Source organism: Sphaeramia orbicularis, chromosome 1 (assembly GCF_902148855.1).
Source record: "Sphaeramia orbicularis chromosome 1, fSphaOr1.1, whole genome shotgun sequence".
NCBI lineage: Eukaryota > Metazoa > Chordata > Actinopteri > Kurtiformes > Apogonidae > Sphaeramia > Sphaeramia orbicularis.
The window spans coordinates 20055166-20070559 of NC_043957.1; the positions used below are offsets into that span (position 1 = coordinate 20055166).

The following is a 15394-nucleotide window of genomic DNA, read 5'->3' on the forward strand; positions in this document are numbered from 1 at the left end:
ATAATCATGAAAATAAAGAAAAAACACTCATACATGCAAGGCGCTACCAGACCAGACTGGGAGCAATTTAGGATTCAGTGTCTTGCCAAAGGACACTTCGACGTGTGAACAGTCGGTGCCAGGATTTGAACCGCCAACCCTTAGGTCATTGGACGACCTGCTCTACCAACTGAGCCACTGTTGTAAAAACAAAGGTTTCAGGGTAAAAACAGCTTTTACAAACTAAAGAGTTTTTTATTCATTTAGTTAGCCTTTAACACTTTTGTTCAGACAATTTGAGACTTATGGCATTTTATAGTTTCATTCAGCCCATTCACCATTCAATGTCAGATGTTTCCAATTGTTTGAGCTGCTTATTGTTCTGTGTCATACTGTAAAGTCACTTTATAATCCATTTAGTTCAGTTTTTTGTGTGTCATTTAAAGCTATACCTACCGATGTGGCATTTCTCACAGCACTTAGTAAAAGTTTGAACATGAACAACCCGCCTCCCTCCAAAGCCCCGCCCACTTCCCCTTGCCTGAGCTCTGATGTGCGCAGAGGAAGCGGAGGGGGAGGTCCGGTCCGCTTCGGTGTGTCCGCAGACCCCTCCCTCAGTAATCAGATGCATCATCCACCTGCTGCGGGCCCATGGCCCCTGTTCCATCAGTAGACCCTGTATTTAAGGGTCTGGTCTTTGCAGCGCTGGGTCAGGGTCTTCACTGCACCACGGAGATGAGATGCCCAGGTGACGGGCGCGCACACTGTGAACGCGTGGCCTCCGCGAATTTTCCGTGGACATTTGAGGTTTTATAGTCCATACATTTATCATCCTACATAATCCTACATTGTGTGACACCAAGTACATGTACGTGTATGAGTCCCACGGTCATAAAAGCTGAACTTTGTGCAGACCTGTTCAGTCCAGTACATCCGACTTCCGGACTTTTATCTCCATCCTTCATTCATCGGACTCCTGTTTGTTCCCCTTAGTTGTTGTTTCTGTTAATAAATCCATTTTTCCCCGTTCACATGAGCATTTGAGTTTTATCCATACACATCCTAGAAAGACTTTGGTCAGTGACAGGAGGAGCAGCGCGAGTTAAGCGTCAGATTCAGAGGTACACATATCGGATGTGGAGACAGCGATAATGGATCGGATGCTGGACGACCGTAATGGATGATTGACAGGAGGCTCAGCCAGGTTCGGCCAATTATTTCATTCGGACCGAATAAAATGATTGGTCAGACTTTTATCAGAAATATACGAGAATTAAACATTTTTGAGTTTCAATACCTGGTGGATTTCTTTTACATTTTAGTTTGACACATGCTTATTAGGAGCATTTTAAGATGACAAAAGAAAAGTGTAAAAATGCCACATCATACGGTATAGCTTTAAGGCTGTGCTCATATTTCCTGTATTTTCATGTATCTGAAGAAAAGAGAATGAGAAATAAAAATGTATGGTGATTTCAACCCTGCAAAAACAACAAAGCTAAAGATGGCCAAACACTTCTGCACAAAACTATATGTTAAGCTGATCTGTTGGCCACAGAGCCTCTTACAATCTGTGTCGCTAACCACTTGACAGTGCAACTCTTGAGCCATTTCTCAATACCAAGTTTGCAGAGTATGGTCTTGTGAACTCAGCGAGTACAGTCTTAGTAAGAACGGCCCCAGAGAACCGACTTCCTAAAGTCGCAAGTCTCTCTGTAATTGGAATAGCTGCATACTTCTGAACTTTCCTCCCTGGTTCTGCTGCATATCTATCATCAGCTCCCTTACACATTTCCCTCAAAGATCACTCAATTTAATTTGACTACAACTGTACTACGATTTACATGTCATCTATATTTTTTATAGCCTGGCCAGCCATCCATCTTTCTCAATGAGAAATCCATCTGGAATCATGTGACTTGATTCTAAATATGAACGTGGGACTAACAGGCACCAAATAAACCAATCACAGATAACACAGATGTGACATAATTATGCGACAAGCAGATCTCTAATGTCAACAAACCTCAGCATGTTTCCATCATGCCGTGCAATGGTGGTGGTTGAGTAGAAACTTCAGTGAATGACTACTGACGTTTTTGTCAGAGAAACTTGAGAATACAGGGTGTAATCTGTAGTTCAATCTTTATTTTTGAATCAAGTAAACAACCGACAACAGTTGTAAAGAGATTTGACTTGGAACTGACTTTGACTTGTGACAAAAAGAAGTCGCTGTGTATGACACATTGTGAAACACCCACCTCCCAGACTTGTGACTGGTTGGTATAGAATCGATAGTGCATATTTCACAGTGATTGGCCCAATTCCAGACTGTTTTCTCTGTAATGATACACTAAGAAAACCGGATGGCTGGCCAGGCTATATTTTTTATACATGTTGTATGTTTTCAAAACTGGAAAAAATTTCGTTGAATTCCATATCATGATAGTAAACATGTATTTCTCACTATGCTGCCTCTGATGTGTGTTCCAACATTGTCTCACATCATCTGGTGATGATCATCTACTCTATAAAACATTTCTGAATCAAGTTATCACAGAAGCCGCCGTTGCTATCAAGAGTACCGCAAAATGCATCTTGGGATATTTACCAGCCAAGTCTACATGAGTCACCAACCAAGAACAACATCCGCGGTATTCCATGTGTTCTTGGTTTGTGTGAACTTTGAAATGGAACAATACTTGGGCCACGACTGATGACTAATGGAAGAACAGACAAGAACCTGTATTGAGAAACGGCCTTGGTCTATCATTTACATCTTATTTACTGTACAGCCATTTCCAGGATCAGGACTGTATTCTGTGACTTGTGCCTCTAAAAGTGAACTTCAACTATTTATTTTCCTTTAATATCATATTTAATATCTATCCATAAACAATAAGTAGGGTAATAAAAGTAACTTTTTTCTATTTTCCTCCCTAACCAGAAAAAAAATATTCAAACTGCTAAGGACTCAGACTGATACACATAATCAAAAATGACACTGGTATCAATATAATGTTATTCGCTTCCATGCCCACGACCCTGTCAGATTAAATACACTCTCAAGTTAGTGAATACAGAGCGATTTTCTTCAGGACACCCAAGAGCCTTATCAAAGTGCTTTATCAAGTGTGTTTAAAAGAAACATCTTTCATCTGAGGTTCTCATTCAGAAAACCAACGACGCAGCAATTCTACCAACTGCCTTTCAGCCAACAAGGGGATCATTTTATTCCTCTGAAAGTCAAAGTCAAAAGCCACTTGATATAAATGAGTGAATCTCACCAACTACTCACATGACAGCAAGATTAGCATTCTTACTACAATTTCTTGCGAGTAAATAAAGAAGCTGCCTGTATAAAAGATCAGAGCAGCAGAAAAGCAGGTTAACTGTTTCTTATTAACACAGTGACATCCCATTAAGTTTTGTAGATATAGTAGTATTAAATGAAAATTGATTAAGCTGTTATTCCTTTAGCATTTCAGTGACTACCCAGTATATGAAATAAAGAAAATGCAAAAAATTACCATCACTTCTCAGATTTTAAAGTAATTTCTTCAAATGATGTGTTTGTCCAGCCTACAGTCCAAAGCCCAACAAATATTCTGGACTTAATCAAAAGAAAAAAATCCACAACTGTGGGGAACACGAAGTGTCGGCACGAGGGATGTCATGACAACCGATACTTATGATGCCATTCGATACTACGATGAAAGACAAAAACGTTGATACTCATTTTTTTAAGAATCGATAACATCGGTAGGCTACTACTCTTCCGGAATTGAAGGAGGCAATACGTGCCAAAAGTACACATGCAACAGGTACAGGAACTCATGAAAGAATGGCAACAGTTGCAACTAATGCTCTGCCTCATCTAATCGACAAAAAAGGACCAAAAGTCGTGTGTGGAAGTATTTCAGGTAGACGACCACGACGTGGTTATGAATACACGAGTCAATGTGTAAACGATGCCACTGCAGAATTCAAACGAAGGGGGGGAATACCACGAACTTAGCACAGCACCTTTGAGACAGGCACCCAGATCTCTTCAAAGAATTCAAGGTGAGTTCCGTTATTCAGCATTAAACAATTGACACGCAATATCATCAGGGCTCGACATTGGCACTGGTCCAATGGCCCGAAACAGTTTTTACAGCCTGGCCCATCTGGGCCACTGTTTGACATGTGGACAACAAGTAACTATACCAGCGGTCACTAACAGGCGGACCGCAGTCTGGGTCCTGGTCCAGACCCACAAGTTGTCCCATATGGACCTGGACCTACAGCCAGTGGTGGAGCGCTTCTATTTCAACCGGTGCAGCTTACAGTGGAGTACATGAGGAAATGCACAGACCAATTGCATGTATGTAGAGCCATCCCACATGATACCATTCAGCCAATCATGTCTGTGCATTCAAAGCAGGAAACTGTGACTGACAGTTCAGACAGATGAGAGAGTTGGAGGCAATAGCAAAATTCATTTATATGCAAATACTTAAAGTATTTCTTGTTTAAGTTTATGGGTTCTCATGATTTTTTCTTTACTGTGATATCGATTTGGTATCAAGAATTTTGTACTTTTAGTGGTATCGGTAATGATTCCTGAATTTTTGGTATCGTGACATCCCTAGGCATCCCCGGCACCAAGACCTGTTTGCAAAGATAATACACACGAATAAAGAACCTCAAACAATGCTTGACCTGTGGTGTGAACTAGCTGGCATGATTCCCATTAATGCGATCTTTGAGTCAAAACAATTCATTGAGCAGGAAAATCTTCAACGCTCAAACTCCAAACAATGCTCCATTCACAAAATTCCAGAAAACTTTACAGTTGATTTGCATTGTTTTGTTCGTCTCTTCTCCTTGTCTGTCTGTAAGACTGTTCCAAGTGATGGCCTGAATTAAAGACAGCATTTTCATTTAATTTCTGTCATTTTTATTTTACAAATGTCAACCACTTGGGTATACACATGATTAGGCCAGCAATCAGAGTGTGTAACAGAAGGATAGGAAATAAACACCAACAACAAGCCAACTGCTGGCAAATTAAATCTGTGGCTTCCATGTCTTTCTCCTAAATCAGCCAACACTGATTGTTGTTTTGGGGGTTAACTTCTGTCAAAATTATTGTCTGTGAAAAGCAGTACAAATGGCTGGTAACACAATAAATCCTGTTAAATTTTCATGTGAAAAAACTTTTCAGTTCTAGCAACAGTGTGTTTACAGCTCATTAATTGCAAAACCACTGCATTACTCCATATTCTTCTCTTATCTGTAATGACCACCACTAAACATCTAGGGTCAGCATCAGTCACAGTATGTAAACTAAAGCAATACAAGACATAGATAAATTATAAGGCTGGATCCAAATGTCATACCACTCAGATACTTATTCAGAGGGTTGGCATTTGGTTTTTTAATTTTGGGATTTAGATATTTGTTTTTTGAAAGCTGAGATGGAGGAGAAGACAGAAGAAATAGTCACAGAACAAGTGCAAATTTGGCTACATTTACAGCAATGTTTCTGTTGTAAACTTTTTCTACATTTAGATGTAGTACACACACTGTTCTGACATTGCATCTGGGATTATACTTTTGGAAATAGTGATACAAACCCCCTTAATCACTGCCGTTGTGTCGGTTTCATAATCCCTTTTGGAATGAAAACAAGACCTCAGCCTCAACTATCAACAGCTTTTAATTCAACATTGATACCATATTTGTTACTTCTATTAGAAGCTCTTGTCCAGTTCAATTCTACATTTTGTGATGCAACAATTACTACATTCACCGCAGGTAAAATGGCATTTTGTTCACAAAATTTATGAAAATGTACATGTCCATTACGTTTAAAAGGATGGAGACTGACTCTATAGCTTTACTAAAATGGTCATATGGATGGATATCATTTCAAACTTTAATATTATGGATATAACCTCAGCAAAGAACAAGTAGGTTTGAAAAAATATTCATCATTAGAATTCTGATTGAGAAGCACCTCCAGCACAACCTCTTAGGTAACATGGACATCAGAAATGTTTTTGATCGCATCTGGTTGCAAGTACTGAGGACCTACAACACTGACAGTAACCAAGGTAATCAAGTCTCTCTGACAACTCAAACAGCAGAGTCCTCTTGAACAACCAGAGGAGCTGAGGAGGAGTGCTTCAGCTGTCACAAATGCCACTGCTCTCCCTTTGCTGTTCAGTATATTCTTTGAAGCCCCGGTGACACTTACAATGTCTGGCTTTCAGCCTTCTATAGACATCAACGGACACCCACTCTGGAATGTCACATTTGTTGATGATGTTAACTGCAAGGAAGAGCCTCAAGACCTCAAAACTAGTCTGGAAGTTCCAGCAAAAGCTTCTGAAATGAAGATCAGTATAAAGAAAAAGTCAACAGCACAGGCAACCAAAATCGTGCTGCTTCTACAAACACTCAAAAATGTAGTGTCTGGTTTGTCTGCCCATGGGTTTTTGATTAAGGGGATAGTAACTCTGGTCCTCACATCAGCACGGTAGGTCACAGTAATGCAATTTAATGCTGGATAAGATGGAAAAAAGAGGAAGGTCTGCTGTAGAAACATAGCTGCACAAAATAACTCGATCTGCCCAAATGCCCATTTCCAGTGTAGATATCTGTGGCTTATTTATTTACATTGATGAAAAGGGAAGGGTATCATGGCCAATTACCTTAATCAATTTGATTTCGATTCATAAGGTTCTGAATCAATTATCACAATTTGATTTGATCCGAATCAGTGTCGCTTCGATTCAGTATTTGATTTATTCAGATTCATTTAGTGATACCAAAGTACAATTTTGAGCTGTAACCTGATTATTTGACTACCACAGCCATGCAGCACATCAGTACTGGTATCAATATTGATATTACAAAGGAAATAAATATGAAATTTCAGCAGTAAATAGCTGAATCTGCTCTTAAATTAGGAACAAGACAGAAATATTGCCATGTTTCTACAGTGGCTCAGATCAGACTTCTTCATCATCTTTATTCTGTTTTATAGCCGGTGACTTATAGCATTAACGTTATAAGCATTACTATCATCTACGGCTGAGTGTGAATCCAAGTTAATATTCCTAGAACAACCGGCTTCCACGACCTGCCTCAGAGAGCCTCCGCTGACTAGACGGCCAGTTCCTTCACACTGCAAGTTGCAGTTTGAGGCCCGGAGGACCTCCCACTGAGGTGTTTTCCCCACCCTTCCTCCGCACCCCACCCACACCAGAACCGTCGCAAGCGAGATCGAGATGCCCCATCTCCTCCAGGGGACCGAGAGACGGAGCCGGCTACGCCTCGGCGGTACCCAGGTGAGGTACTCGCCGTCCTGCTCTGAAAAATCAATCTCATCCACTATTACTCGAAAACGCAAAATTAAAATACAATAAAATCGATGAAATTGATTTTTTTTATCCAGCCCTGTTTATGATGAGGAGGAATAATCACAGTCCTTTTATACAGAAACATGACCATAAACCTTAGACATCAAACATTTAAGATCAAGTTGGACTGGTAGTTCTCTTGTACTGATAGAGCCGGACGCCCGACAAACACAAAAACTGAAAGCATCCAGGCAGTGAATAGACATTTGCAAGCAACCAAGAGCCACTTTGAGCTGTTCAAAAGTACAGCCGTGGTTGTTGCCAAAACTACCCTCCAGGGCACAGAGGAGGCCAAGAGCCAAAGAGGCTGATACACAAAACTTGACTCAATAGCACCAAAGAGTGAACCAGCCAAACCCTTGACTCACTATTGAAACATCGAGTAATAAATACTGACTTCTCCCACTTTTCTCTCCAGTAGAGTAGTAGAGCTAGTGTTACATGGGTTTTCACTTTCCAGAGGCCTCTTCTTTCTTTTTCAGTGTTTCTGGTCTGCCACAGCCCCCCCTGAATGCCGGTATCACCTACACTTGAACACAGACTGGTTTTCAGTGGAGCTGTGTGTCAACCCCCTGAACCAGTGTTCTTTGCCATTTGGGTCACTGAGCTGTTTGTTGACTTGGTGCTGCTGTTATTGAACTGGCTGCTCAGTGTATTTTTGGTTCCAGTTGGTTCCCCCTCTGCCTGTGATGACTAACTGCTGAAAATGTCTTCATCTATCAATCTCAGTAACTACAAGGAAATCTTCCAGGGGCTGTAGGCCTTTTTAGTCATCGCTTTCCCTGTGATCTGTGCTTAAATAGAGTATTTAGAGATTGTACAGGTTCTCCACTGTCCTCAGAATTCAATAATGAGTCACCTGTCAAGGGTTAAAACAACAACAATGCTTGGTGCTTCTCAAGGTACAACATCCTCAATTATCTATATTTCAGAAATAAATGAGCATCTCACTATTCTGAGTTTTCTTTTTATTGAGAATGTGCTTTTGAAAAATCAGATCAGGTAATAATAATTCAAGATTCCTCTTTTCAATAATAGCATCTGAGTAACTCAACCCAATACATGAAAAAGCTAAACATCAATCCATGTGTCTTAACATCACTGACATTTTAATCAAATGAGTTGGGGCGTGATGCCATGTCTTCATTTCTCTGTCTACAAGAATACACACCAGAGGTTTTCAAAATGTTCACTGTGGAAGGTTTTTTTAGTGACACCTTAAACGAGAGGCCCAAACAAAGATAAAAATGTTTTTTATTTTGTAGTTTGTGTGAGATTGTTGTTTAGTAATTTGCATTTGAGTCCCTGATGTCTTATTTGCTTCCTTTTTTGTATCTCTTTTGGTTTATCTGTGAATTATTTTATGAAGAATGTAAATCATGGCTTGAATCAGAGGGTTCCAGCAGAGGATTCGGGTAAGGTTGTTATCTTTTCCTTGTGAACACACAAATCTGTCACAGTGACTTCAATACAGATAGCTGAAGGAAAGACTCCTTTCCATTTGCATCTCCTTCCAATTCTGGCAAGAAAACAGCATCTTGACCCATGTGACAATTGAAGTGGACATTTAATAAACCTCTTAGCAGAGCGTTGAAATGTTGATCTGCAGGCTGCATTAACCTTTGGCTGACACATATGGCTGCCCTTCCACAGCTGAATGTGCAGCACAGTTTTATGTAGTTGCCTTTTTTTAGGTTTTAAAATGCAGCCGCACTGAGTGAGCCAACTACATAGCGGTCTGCATGAAGCGATTCTGAGATTTCCAATTTTTTTCGCTCAATTTACCCTGGATGCCAACAAGGGCTAACTTACATTTTCAGCAAAATGACGGGCAGCCCAACGACATCACTCAGTATATTAAACCGAGGTTATTACATTCATGTGATCCTCCCAGTAGAGATTACAAACCCACACATTCTCTACTCAAGTAGGATTACAGTCACAACAAGGTAAATGATGTCAGCAGCAGAACCCAACCAATAAGGACACCTTTTCTGTGCAGTCCAGTCCTTTTCTGCTGATTAAAAATTCAGATTAGACCCACTCTCTTTATTTTCATTTATAGTGCTAACATTAGCTACTACAATGCTAAATAATAATAACCAGAATACGCTCTATATTGAGAGACTATAGCTGTATTTTCCTCCTTTGCATCTTTTAGTCATTTTCATTTCATTTCTTATTTTTGTGTTCATATCTTAGACATAATGGGCTCGTCATACATCCATCACATTGCTTTTATCTTGTACACAGGTTTGGTCTTGTTACATGTTCAATAGATCTTATCTTTTTGACTATTTCAGCATTTCTGTTGGTCAGGTTTTGCCGTGGCGCACCACCGCTGCAAAATCCATGCCACCATACCATACATTTGATACAAAAAGTCATCACCATAAGACTTATTGTACATATGTATAATATATAATGGGCCTACTCTTTTGAATAAGAAGCCACGTCTGCTTCATGCCGCTGTACAATTTTTACCCCCATATTTTCTTTACCCCCTAAGAATTATGCGCATGCTCCAATACTTCGGGTGGGCGCAACCGCATTCTTTTCAATGTAAACATCAGGTAGTGAAACCTGTCGTACTGAATATACCCCGTTTAATGGGAGTAAAAATAATACAGGTATAAAACCAGCACTGTATCTTATTTACCCATGTAGTGCGCATGTGCGAAAACACTGTCAGTACAAAAACAATACGAAGGTTAAAATTGTACGACACTGCACCTTTCTGAGGTAATCGGAAGACCAACGCATGGAAGGATTTTTTTTTTTCTACACTGAGCGACTGCAACTACAAAAGTTGAGTGTTTCAAATAAAATGATCCTAGTGTTAATCTGTGGAATGGACCATAATAGGCAGGCCACCACCAGCACAGTTTCCATACAGGAGAGCTCTAGAACTCTTTTATGAGAAACCAAGAAGAATTAAGTGCATGGACAAAACCTGTGCACCATGTCATTGAGTGTACCATGACTCAACAATTAATACTATTTCTGTTATTATTAAATGTTATTATTAAATGCTGTTGCAATGTTGTCATTTTCTTTCCTTAAAAATGAAAAACAGAAACCAACCAACCCACACACCCCCCCATGACACACCACCACACCAAGAGATAAATTCCGCAAGAAACACCTTGTGCTCATTTCACTTACAGCCACTGTAAACACTGTGTTGTAACCCTGATTTGTTGGTTGGTCATGCTATCTAGTCTTTCTGGGCAGTGTCTGATTTTATACAGTTTCTGTTTATTAAGCTCCAACACAGCAGGACAGTGACAGCAGGTCTCTTCAGCAGCACACATACAGAGACAGAGGTACTCATATCTAACCCTCTAAAAGCAAGGTCTGGTAAAACCAAATGAGCAACAATGACCAATGCTCCACCTTTGTGATGTACAGGCTGCTGTGTATTTGGTGTTGGACTTCTACTATGAACATAAACAGTGTCCTGTCGTATATGTATGTGTACATACGTCGAATACCACTATATTTCTTCAGCACAATGAGATAAGACTTTGAGTACAGATACCTGAAAACCCCATTTAATTGCAAGTACTTGTGATCTCTTTCCTCGAAGCTCTAATAATAACTCCAGCTTAGTTCTGCCGGGATATCCGTTAGATCATATCACATTACATAAGTTAAGATGGAAACATTAAAAAAGAAAAGCTTTCATTTCATTTTACATATTTTCATGTTATCCTGTACTGTCAGAGTTCAACACAACACACTCAGTACTGGACTAGACCTGCTGTTGTGGATGCATTTTATTCAGCATTCTGTTTACATCTCAGCCAGAGTTAATCATAGAGAAAATGGTGTGTGGACGTGCGTGCATGAGTTCACGTATGCATGCATGCAATGGACAAGGCTGCAGTGTTTATAATCTGTCAGATCTGCTCCACTGCTCACAGGAAAACATGCAATCATTCTCTCATTACCAGTTTTGACTAGATGCATTGAGACACAGTCAATTCACGCACACAAGTAGGTATTAAACAAACACACACCTTAACACACTGGTGGAATCAATCCACAGTGATGAGGCACATTTATACAGAGTGACCACAGCTCCCCCTGATGGCCTTTTCATGCATTACATCAGAACTGATAATGCCTGTTAGAACTTTAGAACATGTCCCACCTGATGCTGAGTCCTGTAGACTGTCCCAGATTTTCCCAGGCTTGGAGTTTCTCAGCCAACCTCTATGGAATTTTAAAAAAAGAGACAAAAGTTAAAAGGTTTTTTCCATGCACAGCAGTTTTATTGTCGCATCAATCACCACCGTAGTAGAGCTGCAGATTATAGACACTGAGCCCGTTTACATGGCCATAAAAATCCGATAATGGGAGTAACTCGATAATTGCTGTAATCAGATGTGATGCGTTTACATGCACTTCAGAAATGCGATAATTGAAAAACCCTGGTTTACATGTTACAGTCCATTATTTGATTTCTTTCAGAGTACATACGCACGTTATGACGTAAGACGCACACTTCCTGTCATTTTCAAAACATCCGGTCTTGTCTTGTTACCATGGCAATGCCTACAGTGTGTGGGAGCTAATAAGACTACAAAATAGGTCACATGTTGTCGCTATCCTTCATTTCATTGTTTGTTTACCTTTTTCCTCAGGCTCACATTGTCGCTACGCACCTTCCATTTATATAATTTTTTTTTTTAACACGTAAAATGATGTAAAAAAAAAAAGACATCAGATTAGCCTGTGTACATGTATGAAGACATCAGAGTAGTGGGGAGAAATCTAAGTGTGTTTATCTGATTTCTCATAATCAGATTACTGTTCTTATCGGATAAAGCCTATCAGATGATATTGTTTACATGATTACTTGAATAACTTGATAACTCCAGAAATCGGATAATGATCGGAGTATTGGTGTGCATGTGAATGGGCTCAATGTTACATTCTCCCCAATGTTATGGACAATTCACAACTTTAAGTCATGTTTTTTCAGCCAAAAATAGTTTTCTCTATACATGCAATATCAACAAATCAACATTATAATAAAACAGCACTTACAATAGTCCAGATAGAATATTTACAAAATAAAAAAATAAAACTGTTACCGTTAGTCTGCCACTGGTAGACTGTGATTGCAGGAGTACATTGACTTTTCAATCTATTACAACAGGATGCATTTGAATTTTTCCTGAGCAAGAAATGTTTCCAGAAGCAATTCAGTCATTTGTCATATTGTTCAAAAAAAAGAAGGGAAAAAAAAAGAAAAATTAAAGTGCATGTACAAATTAGGGATGCACCGATACCACTTTTTTCCAGACCGAGTACAAGTACTTAATTTTGATTACTTGCCGATACCAAGTACCACTATGAGTACTTATCAATACCATTACAGTTCTTAGTTACTTTTGAAAATGTCCATTATTGTCATTGTCATTAGTCTGTCTGTAACAAAGTGATGCTACTGACATTTAATGCTTTGGAATGCACATTTCTCAATCAATCCACCAGAGTGTGCTGCTCTTAATTAACCATACTGCCAAATATCACGAAGAAGGGTAATGTTTTTCGACAAGAAGAAGAAGAAAGTCAACAATAACAAACATGGCGCAACAGAGGAGGTAATACTAATATGGATGCTAATGTTGATATTGATGAGGGTAGTTGTCATAAATATGTCAGTAGTTTTTCACTAACTCACAGTCACTCTTTGAAAAGATCCAATACCTCCACAGTTCCCAGTGGTACTGCTCCTAAATGCATCCGCGAGCACTCGGAAAATGGACAGAATTATGTACAGAATGTAGGCAGAGGACAGACAGAACAGAACGCTCCATCTGTGTCTTTAACGTAACTTTCAGTCTATTTTAAAAAATCTCCACACTGCTGACATTACTCCTCCGCCACGTACCTGCTGCACTTAAAGGTCCCATATTATGCAAATCTCACTTTGTGAAAGTTTTCTTATAGTAGTGTGTGTTGCTGTAGCCTCATTATGAGGTTCAAATTTGAAAACTGTCTGTTTCCTCCCTGCCTTGCTACACCACATTTTGTAAAAATGCCTGCTCAAACGGCCAAGTTTGAGTTGGGTCCGCTTATGACGAAATAAGCGGATTTAACTCCTCCCCCTGACTGTGCCCCCACCCTGGATGAAAAGGTGAGCCCCACCCTGGCAAAGCGAGCCCCATCCTGGCAAAGTACCTCTTGGACAACAAACATGGCGAAGGCGAGACACGCAAGTTGTGGTGTTGTTGGCTGCACACACCAACACGAAAGTTTATTTTTGCTCCCCACTTCCGAGCCTCTCCGAAAAAAGTGGCTGGATTATATCTTTGATGGTCATGTACCAAACAACATTCCAAAACGCTTTTATGTGTGTGCCCGGCATTTCACGGACGAGTGTTTTATGATGGTAAGTAAAACAGTAAGTTACCATTAGCGTCAAGCTACCGTTAGCAACAACGTAGTAGCTGTAACAATAACACACAGGAACAAACTACAAATGCATCTAAGACACAGGATATTGTTGACTAACCATTCCGAAACGTCCTGCTGCAGCCGCAGAGTCGGGACTTCATCAGGAGCCTCTCCTTCTGGGTCAGACTCTGGGTCGAACTGGTATGGCTGAACTACTGCGTCCCGACGAGCCATGGCTTCACAGTCAACATTAGCGCGTAGTACCGCTAGCGTAAGCCGCGTCCTCTCCCAGAGAGGGGAGGGGGAGTGGGCGTGGACAAATGCGTTCATTTGCATACCCGGAAGCAGGCCTAGAAACAGCCTGTTCTGAGGAGGGCTGGTGAGAGTGACTTTTTCGACCACTGAAACTCCGAACAAAGGATGATTTTGGGGCGAACAAACTTAAATACTATGTTTTTGGGCTTCTGAGACTTATATGACGTGACTGAAAAATAGCATAATATGGGACCTTTAACTGTGAACGTCACGCTGCTGTAAAGTGGTATCGGTGTGTTTGTATCGGAGCACTTTCATCAGTACGAGCAGAAGTACATGTGCTCAGTATCAGCCAAACATCGGTATCGGCATCAGTGCATCCCTAGGATAAATAAATGATAGATGTCCTCATAAGAGTCAGAGGGGTGTACTCTGTAACAGAGCCCTTTACCTCCTTTTCCAGTTCCATGTTAACCAGATCCTCTATGGTTTTCTCCGTCCTCTCCAGCTTCCTCCTCAGGCCCTCCACTTCTTCTTTCAACAGACTACAGTTCTCTCTGCTTTCCCTGAACACAGCAAGGAGGGAGTTAACAGAAAAAACACAATCAAACACCGAATCAGTGTTGGAAGTCTATGTTTGATGTCACAATAGCATCATTTAGGTACATTTACGCTCAGTTCTGCACGTGTAGTGGATCGGTGACGTTATACATGCACAGAAAACAGATTAGTGTGAGTGATCAGGTTAATAACCCATTAAAAGGTGTTGAATTAATGGGATTATTCTAAAATCCCGGATTACAGACGGTTTCACTCTAAATAAGGATCACATGAGGTAATTTGAGAATGAGTGATTCACAGTATATCAGCTACACATTACATGCTTTCCGACAACACAAAAGGTCGCTGGCAGATGTCAGTTAGTGTGTGTGAAGGAACATGTTTTACAAAGTTACATAGGTCCTTGTATTTTACCTGAGAAGGGCATTCTCCTCTCTGAGACGCTTCAGCTCCTTCTCCAGGTCCGGGACCCTCGCCACTTCTGATTTCACATTCTTCACAATGGAAAAATCCTGCTCTTGGAGGGCAAGACGCCTCTCCAACTCCTGTCACGATGTGAACAAAAACATATCAACCCAGAGTTAATATTAACAGGCTGCAAGTATTCATCAAAAGGAAACCAGTGCCTTTGACTTCAGAGCTCTGAACTATTTAGCTTCATTTTTTACATTTCCATTCATCAGTATTTACTAACAGCAATGTGTAACAACAGTAAAAATGTGATTGCAGGAAATGCCTAAAATACACGATAAGACTTTGGCAAGACAACTTTTAAG

The 15394-nt window shown here is 40.2% G+C and overlaps 1 protein-coding gene across 2 annotated transcripts in view; it reads right to left on the bottom strand.

Annotated features, from left to right (window-relative positions):
- The window catches only part of mad1l1 (mitotic arrest deficient 1 like 1), a 162965-nt gene that overhangs the window by 140645 nt on the left and 6926 nt on the right, over positions 1–15394 (bottom strand). For both annotated transcript variants that reach the window (XM_030145717.1, XM_030145709.1), the window contains exons 7-9: positions 15033–15163; positions 14509–14623; positions 11548–11609 (exon numbers count right to left, since the gene is read on the bottom strand). In XM_030145717.1, coding sequence (XP_030001577.1) covers positions 11548–11609; positions 14509–14623; positions 15033–15163 — 308 coding nt within the window. The remainder of the gene's footprint in view (positions 1–11547; positions 11610–14508; positions 14624–15032; positions 15164–15394) is intronic.